Source organism: Phaseolus vulgaris, chromosome 9 (assembly GCF_000499845.2).
Source record: "Phaseolus vulgaris cultivar G19833 chromosome 9, P. vulgaris v2.0, whole genome shotgun sequence".
NCBI classification, from domain to species: Eukaryota; Viridiplantae; Streptophyta; class Magnoliopsida; order Fabales; family Fabaceae; genus Phaseolus; species Phaseolus vulgaris.
Genome location: NC_023751.2, coordinates 36889901 through 36909236, shown reverse-complemented (window position 1 = coordinate 36909236; position 19336 = coordinate 36889901). Strand labels below are relative to the sequence as shown.

Sequence of the window (19336 nt, the reverse complement as noted above, 5' to 3'; positions counted from 1 at the left end):
CGATCGCATGGATAAACTCCCAAGGGTTGCTTCAGTTCAGTTAGTACGTAGTTCCGTTGAGTACTTGCCTATAATTTGTCTATAGTTTGTACAAATAAGACAATTAATCAGTTAAGAAATCGTCGTGAATAGTAATCTTTGCTATCATTACTTTCGAAATATATGCTTTACATAAAAGCAAAGCTGAAAAATGTAGTGGGAAATGGGCTTTGCACAATTTTACACCTGCTGCCTGCCCCATATCACTGCACCCAATTACAGAGAAAAAATCAAAAATACCCTTAAAAAAAAATTGGGTATATATAAAATTACATTTCAGATCCCTTTTCCAGAATAATCTCTTCCGGATAATTCTATCCAAAATGTATTATTTTAATTTCGGATTTTTTATCCAGAATGGGATTTTGATTTTTTTTTCCAGATTTTTATATCCGGAAGCACAAAAATCTCTTCCAGATTTATTTTTCCAAAATGCATTATTTTCATTTCTGGATTTTCATTTCCGAAATAAAGAGTATTTTTGGATTTTTTGAAATTATGTTGGGTGCAGGGAGCATTTGCCTTTTACACCGATAGAGATAGGCTACAATGCAAAACTGAAAAACTGTTTCTTCCTGCACTGCACCTGCACCTCCATATGTTCTTCTTCTGACACCTTATACAAAATATAAAAATACATTTTCTTTTTTTTCTTTCACTCCCATATTCTCAATTACATATAAAAATACATTTTTATCTTTTTTCTTTTCACTCCCATATTCTCGATTACATATTTAGATGTTAATCTCGAATTCAAAAATAACTTATGAATTATGTAATCCAAAATATATTTAAAAATAATAATATTTCAGATTGTATAATTTGAAAGTCTAGATTTGAGAGTAATTTCCGAACTGGCTTTCAGATAATATAATCCAAAAGCTAATTTAGACTTTCGAATTATGTAATCCAGAAACTAATCATGTATCTGAAAAAAAACTTTCAGATTACATAATCTGGAAGCTAATTACGAATTTGGAAAAAGACTTCGAGACGAATTTGGAAAAAGACTTCGAGATGTAATCCAAAATATTGCAGAAAAATTTATGGATTGGGGAGGAAGAAGTAAGACCATAATCTTTAAACTATGCCTCATCTTATAATGCAATCTGTATAGCAATATACAACCTACTGCGCTATATATACACTACACACCACTCTTATCCAAACAAACTCCATAACCAATACATCTATAATCATTTCTGTTTTCAAGCTAATAAATTCTTCAACTCTATAATGGTCAAGGATCATTCATCAAGTGATGCCTATTAATGTGACGACCTTTCAAATACATACCTTATATAAAAAATTTGGCGGCAATGTATTGGACTGTCGGCCCATTCATTCAGCTTTCAATCTCAAGATCTCCTTGGCTGTCCTACGCCGGAAGTAAGGCATGTTTTCCTACAAATGAAAAAGAGTATTTCAATTCTCAAACAAAATAAATATTTATTAAAAAGAGTTTAATTGCAGTTTAGTTTCGCAAGCTATATAGTACAAACACGAACACAAAAATACATATAATTTATAAAATATAAGATACGAAAACACAGATCTATATTATATAATTATAAATTATATAATATAAACTGATAATAAAAATTATTGTGTACATGTTTCAGTTTTTTTTAACATAAAATATGTTTCTCATGGCGGATTTAAAAAGATTTGTTCTTTATTTTTATAATCATGATAAAAATTTATACAATAAATTTGAGTTTTTAGAAAATTAATGTATTTTTTTTTATAAAATTGTGTTAGAACTGTACTAGAAAAATCCAACAAATATTTTTTGAATTTAACACTTCACGGATACGTGGTATAAGTGTCAGTGTTTGATACATATGTCCAATACGAACATGTCATTTAAGATACGTGTCCGAACCTCATTACTCACAAGTATTGCAACAAGTATTGCAGCTGTACAATTTTAGTTCTTCAAATTTCAATTATATCAGTTGGATCTTTCCATATATCACAAACAATCTTAGTTCCTTAGGTTCTAATGAATCAATTGGGTCTTTCAAATATCAAAATTCAGTTCCTACTTCAGTTGGAATTTTCTGAGAGCTAAAGTCACATAATATTGATACTCAGGGACCCAATTAACGCAATTAGAATAAGAAGGGCTAAACATACTTGCGATAACTAGGGAACCCAATTGACACAATGTAAATCTGAAGAAGTAAAATCGTATAATTATGATATCTGAAAGATAAAAATGTAATTAAGCTATAATATTTCGTGAAAGCACATAATAAGCATCATTGAAATTTTGGTGCAGGTCTGGTTTAAATACTTGAAGAAATCATTTTTTTGTTGACTTTAACTTTGAAAATAAAATAAAAAAACGATTCTTTATTGAAATTTAAGTTTGAAACAAACATGCTAAACAAAGTTCTGGGCACGGTACTTTGGTAACAGATTAGGATTTTGTCATGTCATGCACCATATGCGAATATCACCAATTTAAAATATTTCAGGCAATTAATTAAACATTTTGTCTTAAAAGCATTCTCGCACTAACACTAGAACACAAGTGAATGACTACTAGGTTATGGATTTGGAGAGATTTAAAGAAAAAAAATTCTGTTCCTAAATAAACACGAGAGTTTCTAGATATAGACGTGTAAGAAAAAGAAAAATATTTCAATTTGACAAAATATATAGAATGAAATGCTCCATGTCCTACCTGGTCAAAATACAGCTCCAGGCCCCTGCTATAAAAGTCCACATATTTGATCATAAACACCCCACAATCACACCTGTTTAGATACGAAAGAAAAAAATTGTTTAAAAAACATTCACCAAAAACCTCTACTAGTTTGAACCATTCATAGTTGCAACGGATACTGAAAACTTGGGGCGTGCAAAGAGGAAAAATAAGGTATAAAAATGGAAAACTGTTAATGTCAAAATGTTACATTGTCGTTATATTAAAATTAGAGTTCTTCCGCAGAAGTACATATAAAAAATATCTAAAAAATGCAGAAAACTGTCTAACTATGAACAAGTTTCTTCACTGTCGTAAATTAATCAATTACCCTAATAAAAGAACACTCTAGAGCATTTCCATACTATTGATCACTGACCAGTTAAATACAATATATTTTACTTAATAATTTTATTGGTCATTCAATAAAAAAACTTGTGTTGCTCTTAGTAATCTAACCAGTCCCTTTTTTTATGTACATTTATTATAGTATCTCCACAATAAATTTTAGTTTAACTTAAAATTGTACTGAAAATATATTCATTATACAAAGGAAGAAGTTCAAGTAAATAAAAAATAAATTTATATGCTTCAGGATACTTTGTTCACAAAATTCTATTAGGCTCTTTATCTGTGAAAGACGACATATTTGTGGGTTTTTTATTTTAAAAAATGAGTCAAGAGCTACAATTCACCGCATACATCTTCCATTCTGCAAAATTGGGGCAAAATACAATAAAACTAAACGATCCCATAGAGTGATTTGCAAGATCAGAATACAAACCCATTTTTCTGAACAGGAAGGTCTTTCACAAATTCTTTTTTCCAGGTATTTACACCAATATCTTTTCCGTTCTTGTCATTTACTTCATCCGCAAAATATTTAGCCTGAGAGACATCAATGAAAAATAATAAATGAACCTAGCAACAGCCAATTGTCAAATAAACGCATATCTTTCCTCAGTTCTTACAAAGTAAAGACATAAGTATTAAATTTCAAAACTTTGTCACTATAACTTAAACTAAAGACAGCACTTGCTACAATGGCTACCTCTGGTGTTTTAAGTGTAAGGCACCAAAGGCTAGACAAAAGCATGTACCTGACCAAAGCAGCGTGTTAAAAGATTTAAAAACCAACAAGATCAATTGACAATGCGGGTAAAACACAGTTTTCATGTCATATATAATTAAATTTGTTACTTAGAGTATATTGAATGTATATGCAGCATCCTTAGGAAATAGATTTATCTCTACAGTATATACCATTATAAATCAATTATCTAAATGTTTAAATTCATATGCCACAGACAAATTTCTAAAGTATAGAAATTTAAGCAATAATCACAGTTTAATTTCTATTTGAGTAGTTCAATTTCTAATTTACTAATTCTCTTATTTTATATTTATTTCCCAATTACATCTATTGATTTATTTTTTATTTCCCTCTAAGTTGATTTCATGCAAAGCCTTTACAACAGTTGGTGTCCTAGTTTGTAATTATAAATTTTTTATTTCTTATTTTCCTTGGTTATTTGCTTAAACCCACCAGGTATATTCAATCATTTTTGTAATCGTTAACAAATTTACTTCTTTACTTTCTTTTCTAATCCACTCTTTTTATGATTAATTACTGGACCAAGGTATTGAAGATGCATGTTTGATCTTTGATCTACATATGTTGTCAACAGCTGGCACATTAATTATAGTTTTGTTTTCCAGTTTGAAGGACATACTTTCCTACTTTCCAAAGCAAAAAAATTTAGAAGGAACTTAGATGGCGGATTGGCATTCAGTTAGAAGCAACTAAATAACAAACAAACACATTAAATAGACAAACAAGATTTTAAACCCATCAAACATACCATAAATTTGCTTGGAGTCAAGAAGTTGACAATGCAGGTAATTCGAGAAATCTACCCACAAACAATTGATGACCTATTGAGATATAGACAATTTTCCTTTAACTTAACCTTAGGTGACTTGTTGTCTATTTGAAATAAGATACAACAACAAAAAAATTCCAACTATTGAAAATTAAAATGGAAGGCAAAGTCCAAATCAAAGCAGGAATGAAATTTCAAATTTCATATCAGACATGGGGTCAATCATATCACTCTAGCTCCAAAAAATCCTCACATTGCAAAAAGCACACAGTAAAAGGACAAAAATAAAATACACAAAAACAAATGTTTGGGTTCTCATGAAAAAATATTAACGAATAAAATAAAAAATAGTTCCTTTCCTACTTTGGTTATAATTAACATAATAGATCTTGGAACGTGGAATTTCCGGTTAAATTACTTGAGAAAAAACTTTACCAGCTTTTCTAGCACAGAACTATCCTCTCCTTTCATTGAGTCAAGATACTGCAATTTCTTATCTTCATTATTGATAACTGCCAAGCACCAATGTATCTCTTGATGGATAGGTACAAATATCTGGTAATAACAATAAATCAGGTGAAAGTTCAGTACAAAAACCAATCTAATTTACTAGACGCAAAACAAAAAATTAGTTCCAACATAATTACTTTATCACATTCAAGTAAACTGTATCCCAATTTCCGTTGGCTTGTCCATCTTCTGACAGATTTGAAATCATAACCATTCGGACCACTTATTAACTGCGATAACATTCAAAATAATAGATATTATTATGTGGGCAATATGACTAAATTATAAACATAATAAAATGCATATCATATTGAGATACTCGTTTCTTTCCATCTGTGTTTTGATTCATTATAATATTAATGAGTGACTGCCAAACATAAAGAATGTTAATAATTTATTGGTCAACCGTAAGCAATGCTTCAAGAAGGAAGTGCCCCCCTCTCCATAGTAATGTTAGTGGTAATCAATATCAATCATCTGAAAGTGGAATTATTTTTCTACCTCAACACTAAATAATCATGTGAATGAAGAGTTATCTTATCCTACCTTTTTGTAGAAAAAGGTATTGAAAAAATGACATTTCAGAAATTTATGTGACTGTCTTTGTTCCCTCTCCTTCAGCAATGTTAAGTACAAATTTATCACCTGCACAATAAAGGTACATGATCTATCACTGAATTTCATGGTACCAAAATTTCAAATCATGATACAGTTAGATACTAAATTCTTCTCTAATTCAGCACCTCAACAAAGGGATAAACAAATAATATAGCAAACAAGTTTACCTCATCATTTAACCATCCAGTTGACCTAAGGCACCGAAACTTTTCTCCAGTAATCTCAATATTAGAATTTTCATGGGTAACCAAGATTGTCCACCTGAAAAAGCAATGAGCTTACATTACAGATTACACTCAACCTCCTAACATCCAAACCATAAATTCATACCGGTTGGCAGAGAAGGCACGTTCAACCTCGTCTTCTTCCTCACTACTAAGAGCAACAAATGGTTCTTGCAGCACTTCTGGTTCCTGTAAATCATAGCAATGCACAGGGTAAATTGACAGTAACATTTACCCTGCTTCTCCTTCCCCAACAAACCACACCAACTCAACTTACATGTTAGTACTAAAAATAAAAAATAACTCAATTGTCTATTTCCACTAATAAATACAACCAGTTGTCACACTTTACACCCTTCAATTTTCCAAAATTCACACTAAAAATGGAGAAAACAAAAAAAAATGTCAACCAGAAACAAAAATACAAACAAAAAAAGACATTCTTATTCCTACGAAATTATGATAAAAAAATAACGACTTCACAAACACACACCCACAAAAGAACAAACTACTACTAAGTAACAAAAATAACACCCAAACAACCAAACACATAAAGATGGTTGATTGCTAAATGCTAAACAAGAAATCATAATCACCTCATCCAATTCCTTCTTAGGCCTCAACAAATTAAAATGGTCCCTGCGCTTCTCATTCAGGTTAATCTCAAAATTCAGCCTCTGAAACGTGCCATTTCTCCTCCCAACATCCTCAAGCAACTTCTTATACGCATGAACATTTTCAACATCAAGCTGCGTCTCAGGACCCCACAACTTCCCTCCACTCGCCACCTTCAACTCCGCATTCCTCAGCCCCGAATCAAATGACAACGTCGACAGCGACTGCTGCTGAACCCCAAACCTGTCACCATCACCACGCGGCTCTTCCACACTCGAATCCGCGCAAGGCTCATCACTCTCCGCGTCCACTACAATCACCTCCTTCCACTTCTCCACCACGGTCCTATACTTCGCCAACGCCGAACGCTTCGCCTTCTCGAACTTCGCGATCAGAACGTTCCCCATGGCGTCGCTCCCGCGAGCGCCAACCCTAGCAGCGAGTGGAAATTTTGTCCGCCGGCAGGGCGCGTGAACCTCCCTCGGCAACGGCGCGTAAAGTTCCGGATACCGGGAGAGTCGCGCGACGACGGTGGCGGCGGACGGAACGGGTTTGGTGGATAATTTGGAGCGTTTACGGGAGGGATCCGAATTGGTGTAGTTGACGTTGATGCATTCTTGGGTGCGCTTGCGGTTAGTGGTCATCGCACCCATTGATTGATCCAATTGGAAACGCACAGTAATTGAAACATGTCCACCGCGTGAATTTGGGTTTCTTCTGTGGAAAATCTAAAACCCTACACAAATTTTCGCGGGGTTATGCAGTGACTGTGACTGACTGAGTGATGTAGTGCGGGTTTATTTGAAACTTTAACTAGTCCGTGTCCGTGTGTAAAGAATATTGATGTTTGATGTTTAACAGGGATGTTGTTGTATTTGTGTAAAGAATATTGATGTTTTATATTTAATATGGGTGTTGTTGTATTTTTTTTATAACGAATGCCGATGTTTAATATGTGTATTAAAGCTACATATAAGTATTAAGTTCATAAACAATAAATATATATATATATATATATATATATTAATTTTTTTTGAAATGGTTTTTAAAAATAAAATGTTGATAAACTCCAAACTCAAAAACAAAATATATATATATATATGTATTTTGATTTTTTGAAATGTTTTTTAAAAATAAAAGGTTGATAAATTCCAAACTCAAAGTGATCGTATTTTAAATTATATTTATTCTATCTCAATGAATTTGAAATTAAAATATTATTATAAAATTTTATTTTCTTATTCAGTTTCTTAAAAAAATTATATGTAATAAACGGATAAATTACACATATTTTTTTTTCTTACTCAGTCATATAGCTTGATATTAGAAACTCCTAAAAATTGTATTATTATAAACTTTAATTTTCAATTTAGAAACTCAAATTGAATTTGTGTTGTTGTTTTCTCGACATGTTATTATTCACAATTGCACCACACATTCTGAAGACGATGACTTGCTTCTAAATTAGTGAAAATTGAACACTTTTCCATTTAATCTATCACTTCATTGTAAAAAATTATATTAACTAATTTATTTCATAAAATGAAAAGGTGGTTTAGTGCATATAATTATATTTTTTTCATGAATTGAAGTAAATATTTATAATGAAATTAAAAATCAATTAATATTTGATACCGTCAAATGGTAATTTAAAATAAGCTAATATAGACTTTGAGAAGGAATGTGTGTATGCCAATATATATTATGTAATTTATTCAATAAATTTAAAAATTAAATACTAAGTGTAATATTCCTGTGTTGTTCAAATTTATTTAAATATAAAAAATGTAACTTCAGCATACCAAAAATATATCAGAATATTATACTGTGATGAATTTATAGTTTTATTATAAAATATTATGGAAATAAATTTTATTAGAAAAATACTTTTACTTTTTTAAGATTAAAATATTAATTTTCAACTATTTTTATGGACTAAAATTAAAAAATAAACAAATATTATAATTTATTGAACATTTATTGTAATTTATATTTTTAACCTAACTTGCATGTCTTTCATTTTGCATAAAAATAAGAGTCCTAACTTTTATTATGTGGTGAGTCTTGTTGAATGAAACATATAATATAATCCTAATTGCATCTAAAGTTAGGAGTTGTTTCTTCCTGCACCCCAACAAATTACTTCCTGCACCCATCAATTTTGGAAAAAAATATTTTATCCCTTTTGAAAATGAGTTCCAAAATACTTTTTTTTCTAGGATATTTCTAGAACATATTTTCAGGAACACATTTTATGAATTCCAGATTTATCTTTTTAAAAATTAAAAAAAAATATATTCCACAAAGAATATTTCAGAATGATTTTTTGCCTTCAAGATTTCCTTTTTGGAGAACACATTTTGCTTACAAAACCTCTATTCCAAAAATATCTTTTGCTTACAGAATCTTTATTCCGGAATCATCCAAAATTTTCAAGGATAATTTTGGTATTGCATAGAATGTAGGGGTGCATGAAGAAATACCCAAATTAGGGATGATAGATTTGTCTTCCATCTGGTCCACAAAATGCAAGTCAGGTTAACCCGTCCCGCATAGAATATAAGGATTGATTTTACTAACTTGTCCCGCATAAAGGTTAACGAGCAACTCTGCGGGACGGTCGCATAAGAATTTTTTATTTTAATCCAATAATTAAAAAAAAAATCTTATTGCATACTATCCTAGTCTAAGTATTCATCTAGTGAATGGATAAAACATAAAAATTCTCAAAAATTATTTGACTTTGAACCTAAGTACAACAATTATCCTTGTTAGAACCTAAGCCTATATTTGTGCAGATCTATTGGAGTACTCCTTTACCAATGCTCCAAAAAGTGAAGGCCTTTCTAGCAAACGTGATGGCTTGTCATATTCTTTTGAAAGCCCTGTCAAAAATTCAATCACCCAAATCATTGCTATAGCTATTGCTTAACTGGAGAAAAATTGTGTTGAAAGTGTAAAAACATTGGCAATGGTGGAAGCTACACATTATATGAAATTTGCAGTTGTAGTTAATTACCTGCATCAATGACTAAAACTTTGTCACAGTCCATGACTGTAGGTATTCTGTGAGCAATGCTGATAATTGTACGATCTGCAAAATCCTCACGGATGATTTTCTGTATCACAGCATCAGTTTGTGAATCAACAGATGCTGTTGCTTCATCCATGAACAGTATTTTGCTGCGTTTTAGCATGATCCTTCCCAAGCACAGAAGCTGTCTTTGCCCCACACTCCAATTGTCTCCACCATCAACCACTAACAAGTTAAATCAAGTACACTGTGTCAGCTCATACTTTCACCAAGAACAACATCATGAAGCAATAATAAATATCAGTGTCAGAATATTTTATGAGAGGAGTTGACACCTGAAGCCTCAAGTTTCTCAGACTTTGCAGCCACCACTTCTTTCAGTTGGCAACGTTCTAGGCTCTGCAGCAACACAGTTAAACAGCTAATTATTAGTTTTGAGAATCTCAAATTACAATGAACTGAAGTGCACTCATGTTTTCATGCATGTAACATGCATAGTTTTCTTTTTCTATACTTTTTCCCCTTTTGTAGTGCACACATACATTTTCAATTAGGAGTAGAAGTTAGAACTTCATGAGACACTTGTGGTGGCCAAGTTTTGATGTATATAAGGTTGATGTATACAGATTTTGATGATTTTCAGGGTTTTTTGGGGTTATGCATATACACAACGTGTCAAAGTATCATTTTCCTTCAACAAATCACAGGACTATGCACTCCAACAAACATAAATGCATGTTTCTTTCTGAATTATATACCTTCCAGATTTCTTCTTCTGAGTACAGTCCAAGGGGATCAATGTTGCTTCGTACTGTTCCTTGAAAGAGAACAGGATCTTGAGGGATAATTCCAAATCGAGACCTCAGATCATGAAGGCCCACAGTGCAAATGTTGATCCCATCAACAGTTATTTTCCCTGCTGAAGGCTCAATCAACCTAAATAACACCTGAATGAGGGTTGATTTCCCACTCCCTGTTCGACCAACAACACCAATCTTTTCTCCTCCTTCAATGGTGAGAGAGACTCCTTTCAGAACCAGAGGAGTATTTGGCCGATACCGAACCTGTTCATCACCATTTAACAGCAAAGGTTATATATGAAGCAGTTACTCAATGCAGGTTTCCAATATCAAAAATTCATCACCAGTTTCCACAACAAAATTGTATTATATGCCTACTTTTTTATGCACAAAAAATCATCAAAATTCCCTGCACTTCAAATGTTCCCTAGTATGAAAATACCATGTTACCATCTTCAACCTTCCATGCTAACTAGTGTCCTTAATTTTGAAACAAACAAGTTCATGTAAAGGAAAACAGGGGAGATAGTGTTCATACATAGGTCCTAAACTTGTTGAAGATTTCGTCATGTAATGTGAAGAAAGCTTTTTAAATAGTCCCATTGGAAATCCGATATCAACTAAAAATAATAACATTTTATAGTATACATTCTTATAAACGAGAGTCATTTAAAGTCTATCCTAACGAGAGTTTGTTGTTGACTTATTCAGGTTATCGGCTACTGGAACCCATAATATATAGTCTCACGCACATTTCATAGTACATAAGTGGATGCAAACCTATGTTGATTGTCACCCCCATTTTAATTTGTCTTGAGTACTAGCAAAACATACAATTTTTTATTTTTTTTTGAAAAAATTTAAGCCAAATATAAAGAGTATGTACTTAGATGTTTGTGACTAGTATGTACCTGCAAATTGTTTAACTCAATGTGGCCATGGCTGGGCCAATTCTTAGGAGGAGAGCTATCAGCCATTTTCCATGGCGCTTCTGAGGGAAGGTTGGTGAACTGCTTTATTCTCTCAACTGAAACCATTTTGTTCTCAACAGAGCAAGTCATTGTTATAGTAAATGCCAAAAGACTACTCAGAGCCAAACCATAGGACAAAGACAGACCAACATATTCTGCAACAAGTGGAATAATCCTTGGTCAGCAACATTTATCTAAATGTTATGTATGCATGCACCAGATCTCATAAATATATAATTCTGTATACAAAATAAATCCAATATTTGTTTAGTTCTTCTTTTATCTTCTCTAACAAAATTCATGACATAAGAATTGACCATAAAGTCACATGTTAACATTTGAATTGGTAGGAGGTGAGGGATCTGGTGTGGTGTACCTGGCCTAATGATAGCACTTGGGAGAAAGATCATAAAAACAGTGGCAATGCAAAGGAAAACCACTCCCATGTAGTCCAAGCGAAAACCAAGCCATTCATTAGCACCATTGTTGTGGAAATCCATTCTCAGACTAGCATTCACTTTGTCAATATTTTCTTGACAAAATGTGTTCTGTTTTCTGAAGCCACGAATGGTCATAACACCAGCAATGGTTTCTGAAAAGTGGTGAATAACAGGAGCTTTGGTGATGGAATCAAGGCGAGTCAATTCCCGAGAAGATGCAAGGTAATATTTCTGCAAACCAGAACAAGGAAGTGTCAAAAATGCACTGAATATTTTGTTTTTACTAGTAAAAATCACAAATATCAACAAAACTCCATCAAAATAAGAGTGAGTGGACATATCATACCCTATACCAGTTATTAAGATAGAACAGTGGGATCAAGAGGAAGACCGTTTCCCAAGCATTTTGGCATGTTACAAAGAGAATGCTGATCACTGAGAAGTATGCCACCATTACGAAGTTTACTAACATTGGAATTGATATGTCAATCCAAAGTATATCAGTAGATACCTACACATTTCACAACATAGTAAGTCCAAACATCAACATTTAAAGAATATGTTAATTGTGTAGCATAGACACAGAGACTGACACAGAGATACGTATATTCTCTAACAAGAGGATACAAATCTATATATTATATAATTATAAATATATAAATTGACAATAAAGATTTATGTGCACTAAGTATGTTTCAGTTTTTTTTGGAGCAAAAAAATGTTTTTAATGACTGATTCAAAAGAATTTGTTCCTTATTTTTATAATCATAATAAAATTTATACAATATTTTTGAGTTTTTAGAAAATTTATGTATTTTTTCTTTTTAAAATTGTGTTAAACTTGTGTTAAAATTGTCAAAAATCTAATAAATCTTTTTTAAATTAGACACTTCACTTGTACGGGTCATACGAGTGTCGGTGTCCGATACATGTGTTTGATACGGACGAGGAGCTAGTTTATGCAGTTTAGTAACGAAAATTAACTGAGGAATATGGTTAAAACTCACACGACTCAAAATTCTGCCAGAGGGAGTGGTGTCAAAGAATGACATTGGTGCATGCAAGATGCTTTGAAGCATTCCACTGAAGAAGCTCTGAGATGTCTTGAGACCCCAATAGGTAAATAAGAGTGATCTTGCCATCACAACAAAAGTTACACCAACTGCTATGCAAGCATAGACAGTGATGAATGTAGAAGGAGCAAAGTTACTGCCTTCTGCAGTTCCAATTGCTAGCCAGTAGTCACCAGCCAAGAAAGACAAAATCCATGTTAGAGACATTGCCAGCATCAGAACAATACCCCACCACCCAAATGCTTCAGTGAAGTAGTGTTCATACACTTTCAGGTTCACACGCCCAGTTTCTCTTTCCTCATCTTCAATGAGTTTTGCTGTGGTGTTAGCTGACTTAGCTTGATCTTGAGGTTGCTTTTCACCTTCCTTTTCCTTTTCTTTTGAGGGGATTCGAGCCAGTTTTGGAGACTGAATCGAATCATCACCACCTTTATCGCTAGACTCAGCAATCTCCATAGAGGATTCATGAGCAGCCACAAGTGCACCAAAATCCAGACCTGCATTCAGAAGTTCATCATACTTCCCACTTTGCACGATTCTCCCTTCTCTCATCACCTTCATGATGGTATCAGAAACAAGAAAATGTGCTCAGTTGAAAGAATTCGACTACTAGAGGTTAAAATAGGTGAGAGTGAACGACACCATTGACAGAAGAACACTTCAGAGTAAGAGAAAGAAAAGTGATATATTGACAACTTGCACCAATCTACAATCTCATTTCTCTGCTTAAAATTTCAATTTTGCATGAAATGATGAAAATAACCTTTCTTCATATTATCAATCACATATTGTATAATGTAGCAGGTTGCCAAAGTATTGTAAGAGAAAAGAATTGTGCGTTTACACTTACCATTATACAGTCAACATTATGCAAGAAGTCAACTTGGTGGGTTACAAGTAGAATGGTCTTGTTTTTAAGAGCCCCCATGATACATTCCTGCAACAAGGTGGAGAAATTAGAAACTTCGTTATTGCCATTGTATTGTAAAAGGCAATTTATTGATGATGGAAGCCAAAATGTGTTGATTGATTCATTGGTTATGCAAAATCTTCCATGGTCTCTGTGTATTTGTTACACATAGATGATTTGTTTTTCCTTTTATTCTGGCATGAAAAACATTACATCAGTAGAAACTAAAAACTATAAAACGTTTAAGGAAATGTAGTACACCAACCCCTATAAGGATATTAATATATATATTATATGATTATGAATTATATAAATTGACAATCAAGATTAATATAAACAAGTATAGCTGGATTTTTTCATTGTGGAGATGATTTCCATGACTCGTTCAAAAGTATCATACGCATGTTAGTATCCGAGTATTTCATGCGTGTTCGACACAGACACATCATTTTTAAGAGACGTGTCTGTGCACCATTTTTAAGAGACGTGTCTGTGTTTATAGTGAGCAAATTCTTGTAGTTATTTACTTACCTTGAAAATAAAGGAGCCAGTTTGTGCATCAACAGCACTGAATACATCATCAAGGAGATAGATGTCACAGTCTTGGTATACAGCTCTAGCAAGTTGTACACGTTGCTTCTGACCACCACTGAGGTTAATACCCCTTTCTCCAATCTCAGTTTGGTCTCCATATTCCATCATTTCAAGATCCTTTTCTAGGCAACACACTCTTATAGCTTCCTCGTACTTCTCTCTGTTCATTGGTAAACCAAACATTATGTTCTCTTGGATTGTTGCATTCTGAATCCATGATGTCTGTGCTACATAGGCTACTGACCCACAAACTCTGACCTAAAAGATTAAAGAACAAAAAAAAGTAATGACAACTGTGAAAACATTACAAGAAAAGTTTCGTATGCTGGAACATTCACAATTCAACAAACACATTTATCCCAACTAGGATGTTCCCATGCAATTTTTTACAAAAACATAAAAATTGTAAGACATTCTTTTACTAAAATCTTGTTAAACAGATATACAGGTTTCTACTTCTTGTTATCATTGTTATATTTATAATTTGAAATTTCTATCATATTTGTTGGTAAATAACATAATCTTATAATTATCATCTAAATTTATGATCTCAGTTTGATAAATATAAATATAGTGTGAGTAAAAATACAATTAAATGTATAATATTATATTTAAATACAATGAATAGTTTGATTTAATTTTTTTATATTCAATTCGAAGTGCAAACCAAATTGTTTAGCTAAAAAAAATAGATTTTAGTTTTTCTTGTGTCTAATCTCTTCTAACACCCTTAATTCCCATCATCACTAATCAAAAGTAGTGTATAAAGTTATGTCTATGGTGGTAAATTTTGAACTACTTGTGAAAGCCATGGATCCTACACAAAAAGCAATGTTTGTGTTGTTCAATTTAAGGGAATAGATTCTCTTATATATGAGTTTCTACATATCATACCCCTATGGTGTGAAAAACTGATGTGAAAAACTTATGAGAATTGATATATTGATAACCTGTAACAGTCTATAATATGTTTATTCGTCTAAATTTCAGTTTTTATATGAAATGAAAAAAAAATATTATTTTTTCTTAATCATGTTTATTTGTCTAAAATTTCAGTTTTTATATGAAGTGACAAAAATAGTCTTTCTTCTTACCATAAATTACAAATTGTATCTGGAGCAAGTTGTCATGTATCATTACTGAAAACTTATGTCTCTTTCTTTCTTGGTAGGCCTTAAATGTGACAAGAAAGGCACAAACTTTACAAACAAACACAAAGGCATCAATAAATAACCATACTAATAATCTTCAATGCAACAAACACAACATTTATGGAGAATAAGTACACATACCTTTCCTGATATCTTGATCATTTCCCCTAACAAAGAAGCCAGCAAAGAAGACTTGCCTGACCCAACTGTTCCCACAACAGCAGCATGGTCCCCTCTCTTAATTTCCAAGTCTTCAACTTTCAGAGCCACATTGGCATCTGCATCATCCCAGGAGAATTCCCCATTCTTGATCTCCACAGCAATGTCACCATCACATCCCTCCAATCTCTCCACTGCACCCTCATCCATTTCCTTGCTCATCATGAACTCATCCAACCTCCCAAGAGATATCATCGCTTGGGAAATCAAGATGAGAGCCTGAGGGAAGGTCCTCACAGGCTCTTGCAAAATCTTGATCACTGAAGTGATTGTGAACACAGTACCAGCATTCAAAGGAGCACCCTGAAGAATGGCAGCTCCAAATGTGAGAACACACACCAACAAAGGAGCAGTGGTCAGAACCCCCATGTTGATGGCAAAGTAGTACAAGAACTTTCCAATCCAACCATGTTCAGCTTCTCTAAACTGCTGAATCTTGTTGCCAAAGTACTCCTCCCAGGCTTGGAACTTGATCACACGCATGTTGTTAAGCAACTCATTGGTGGCCTTCATCCTCAAGTCACGGCTCTTCATGATCCTGAACTGAAAGCTGTTGCTCTTCTTGGTGCGAATGAGAGTGAAAATAAACACCAAGCTGGTTCCAAGCAGTGCTGCAAGTGCTGACAAGCCAATACTGTTGTAGATAAGAGCCAAAGCTGCAGCTACTTGCAGTGGCATCAACCATATGGGGTGAAACTGCATCATCAAATCTGAGAGCTGTTGTGCATCAACAGCCATGTGATTCACAATCTGCCCAGTGCCATGAGCCTGCCTTGAGGAACTTGAAAGCCTCAAACCCTTCTTGTACACTGAAGTGATGATGCTGGAACGCATCAACATGCCTAGTTTCTGAGAGTTGAAGTTGAACTGGTGCACAGAGAGGACCTCAACTGATTTTGAAAAGAACAGGATCAGAATCAGAATGAGTCCTTCAAGAGGGGTGCTGTCTTTCCTTGAGGTGAAGTCAACAAAGCTCTGAATAAGCATTGGACCAACGTACATAACCGCAAGTCTTATGACTGCAAGGAAGCCAGTGAAAGCTATGTGCCTCCAGAAGCATCTGAACAAGGTGACACCAACCGGGTGCTTGCAGTTATCCTCTTCCTTCGGCCAATTGCTCTGGAAAAGCTCTGACATTTTTTCTGCACGAAACTCCAGAGGAAGAGAAGGCACATCATTGAGCTTCAGGGGTGCTCGGTAGCCTTTGTTCAGCACAGGGTTCATCCAAAGCCAGAGTATTTTGGAAAAAACAGAGGAATGAGCATAAGGACTCGAGTTTCTGTCATTGGAAAGGCTCTGATATGTTGCAACATCATCAGAAACTCCAATCACCTGAATCCCCGTTACCCCCTTCGTTGCTACCACGAAAAGGAACGCAGAAAGTGGAAGATTAACCAAAGAAAACACATCATCCACTCTCAAACTAGGCTCCAACCTCGCTCCATCCACAGTTACAAAACGAACAATACCTGAAAACGGTAATGATACGTTCAAAACTCACCATTTTTTTATATAACTCACAATTTTTATATAACCACGTTTTCCTACCTGAAATGGCAAAAAAGCACGAAACCACCATGTTTCCAATCCAATACATTCTCAGCGAGAAAGGGTGCTCTGAAGCTTTGAACTTGTTCTCGTGAACCAATAGGATCACAACCACCATGTTGGCCACAGCTTGGAAGAGCCGAAAGAGCGCCTCTATGACTGTCCATGAAGAAAGACTCGTTTGAGTGAAGGCCAAGACGCCAAGAACAGTGTAAGCTGCGAGCAAAAGGGTGGTTACCAAGAAGGTTAGTTTGAACAAGAAGGTGACTTTATGCTCAAAGTGTTTCTCATGCAAAAGGGGTTTGGTGGTGGAAGAGGAAGAGCTATGTGGGGAAGAGAATCTAGAATATAGTTTAACAGCTGCAAAGGCTGAGAGAGTGAGCAAGAAGATGAAGTCAATAGCAGAGAGAATGAGTCGTTGAGGACATGGTGATAGAAGAAGGAACCTTAACCACTGAACTGTGAGAAACGCAGTAGGGGAAGATGAATCTATGTCCAAGGTGGAGCAGGAAGGGGAAGTGAGCCAAGAAGGTGGAAAGGAAGAAGACATGTTCAGATGAAGTGGTAACAAAGTTTGAAGGTGTGGTGACATTGATGTAGATATATGTGAAAGTGGTGCAAGTATGAGAAGTTTTCACTTCACATGATGATCATGAATGCTGATGAGGATGCTGAAGAGAGTGGCGGTGAGAAATATGGTGAGAAAAAGGAATGTGAATTGAAAAGGGAAAAGTGGGGTCTGATATGGAAAGTGGTGTGTGAAACGAGGAACCATTTGTGTAATGAAATTGCTTGGTGTGAATAAAATAAGGTTCCATGCGAAGCACGCATCTAGAACAAGAAGTAGCGTGGGGTGTTAGAGGATGAGGTCAGGTCCACCACTTTACTGTGGATTGCAACTATATATAACTATATATATACATATAATGAAGGTTGAATACGTTTCTCAAATTCTTAAATGATGTGTTAATATGGATACTCTTACTCTCCAAGTTTGTTAGTTAGGTTTGAAAACTCTTCTAAGATGGTGTGTTGGTATTGGATACCAATATTTTGTCAGATACATATTGCATCGTTCTAACATAATTTTAAAACAAAAATTATATATATTATTTTTTTAAAATTTAAATTTATTGTATGAATTATAAAAATAAAGAACAAATCATTTTGAACTAACCATGAAAAACATTTTTCTACTCCAAAAATATCTGAAACATATTTTCTGTACATAAATCTTTATTGTTAATTTATATAATATATAAATTTGTGTTCTCGTGTCCTAAATTATTTTAGAGATTATGAGTATCTATATCTTCGTATAGTATCAGTATCTGTGTTCGTCGTATGCAGCACGTCGTCTGTGCTGCATAGGTTCTAACACAATTTAAAAAAAAAAAAAACTAAATACAATAATTTTTCAAAATTTCAAATGTATTGCATAAATTTTTATTATAATTATATAAAAAGAATATTTTTTTATTACAAAAATGCTAAAAAAACTCAATCATACTTATTCCCACAAATCTTGATTGTCAATTTATATAATTTATAATATTTATAATATATAAATATTAAAAATTACACATGTCAAAGTGTTTGTGTCCGTATTATGATATGTATATGTGTTATATAGCATATAACTCGTGTTGTTTTTTTTATACAAAAGTTTTCATGTTAGACATCATTATACAACTTGACATCTCAGTTTTTCAAATTTATTATCTTCCTCTTTAGTTTAATCATAATTTAAGGTTTATCAAGTGTGTATATGTGCTATATAATATATAATTCATGCTTATCTTCCTTCAAATTTATTACCTTCCTCTTTAGTTTAATCATAATTTATGTTTGTGTTCTTAGTATTCTTCTTCATTAACTCGTCTGAATGGATATGTCGGCAAAATATTTTCATGCTCATACCAAACTGTTTCTCAAGTGTTTCTTCTTTAGATTTAATGCTTTCAAAATTTATAAATTAAAAAAAAATCTATAAA

The 19336-nt window shown here is 33.5% G+C and overlaps 2 protein-coding genes across 3 annotated transcripts; both read right to left on the bottom strand.

Annotated features, from left to right (window-relative positions):
- Window positions 1–1113: 1113 nt before the first annotated feature.
- On the bottom strand, window positions 1114–7564 carry LOC137821700 (ubiquitin-like-specific protease ESD4). 2 transcript variants are annotated; one of them, XR_011082868.1, is made up of 10 exons: window positions 6584–7564; window positions 6094–6176; window positions 5931–6024; window positions 5692–5790; window positions 5283–5375; window positions 5071–5190; window positions 3804–3852; window positions 3537–3640; window positions 2732–2804; window positions 1114–1443 (listed from the first exon to the last, which is right to left on the bottom strand). XR_011082868.1 is itself a non-coding variant. In XM_068626415.1 (9 exons), the coding sequence occupies exons 1-9, from the start codon at window positions 7253–7255 to the stop codon at window positions 1381–1383; spliced, it is 1401 nt and encodes a 466-aa protein (XP_068482516.1). In that variant the 5' UTR covers window positions 7256–7558; the 3' UTR covers window positions 1114–1380. The 2 variants fall into 2 exon arrangements, 1 of the variants encoding a protein (XP_068482516.1); XM_068626415.1 differs by lacking the exon at window positions 3804–3852 and having other exon boundaries at window positions 6584–7558.
- A 1506-nt stretch (window positions 7565–9070) lies between these two features.
- Window positions 9071–18121, bottom strand: LOC137820256 (ABC transporter C family member 14-like). The gene is made up of 12 exons (XM_068624227.1): window positions 17343–18121; window positions 15717–17263; window positions 14362–14682; window positions 13771–13857; window positions 12855–13475; window positions 12194–12358; window positions 11784–12078; window positions 11348–11562; window positions 10395–10700; window positions 9972–10035; window positions 9622–9861; window positions 9071–9487 (listed from the first exon to the last, which is right to left on the bottom strand). The coding sequence occupies exons 1-12, from the start codon at window positions 17932–17934 to the stop codon at window positions 9387–9389; spliced, it is 4554 nt and encodes a 1517-aa protein (XP_068480328.1). The 5' UTR covers window positions 17935–18121; the 3' UTR covers window positions 9071–9386.
- Window positions 18122–19336: the final 1215 nt, after the last annotated feature.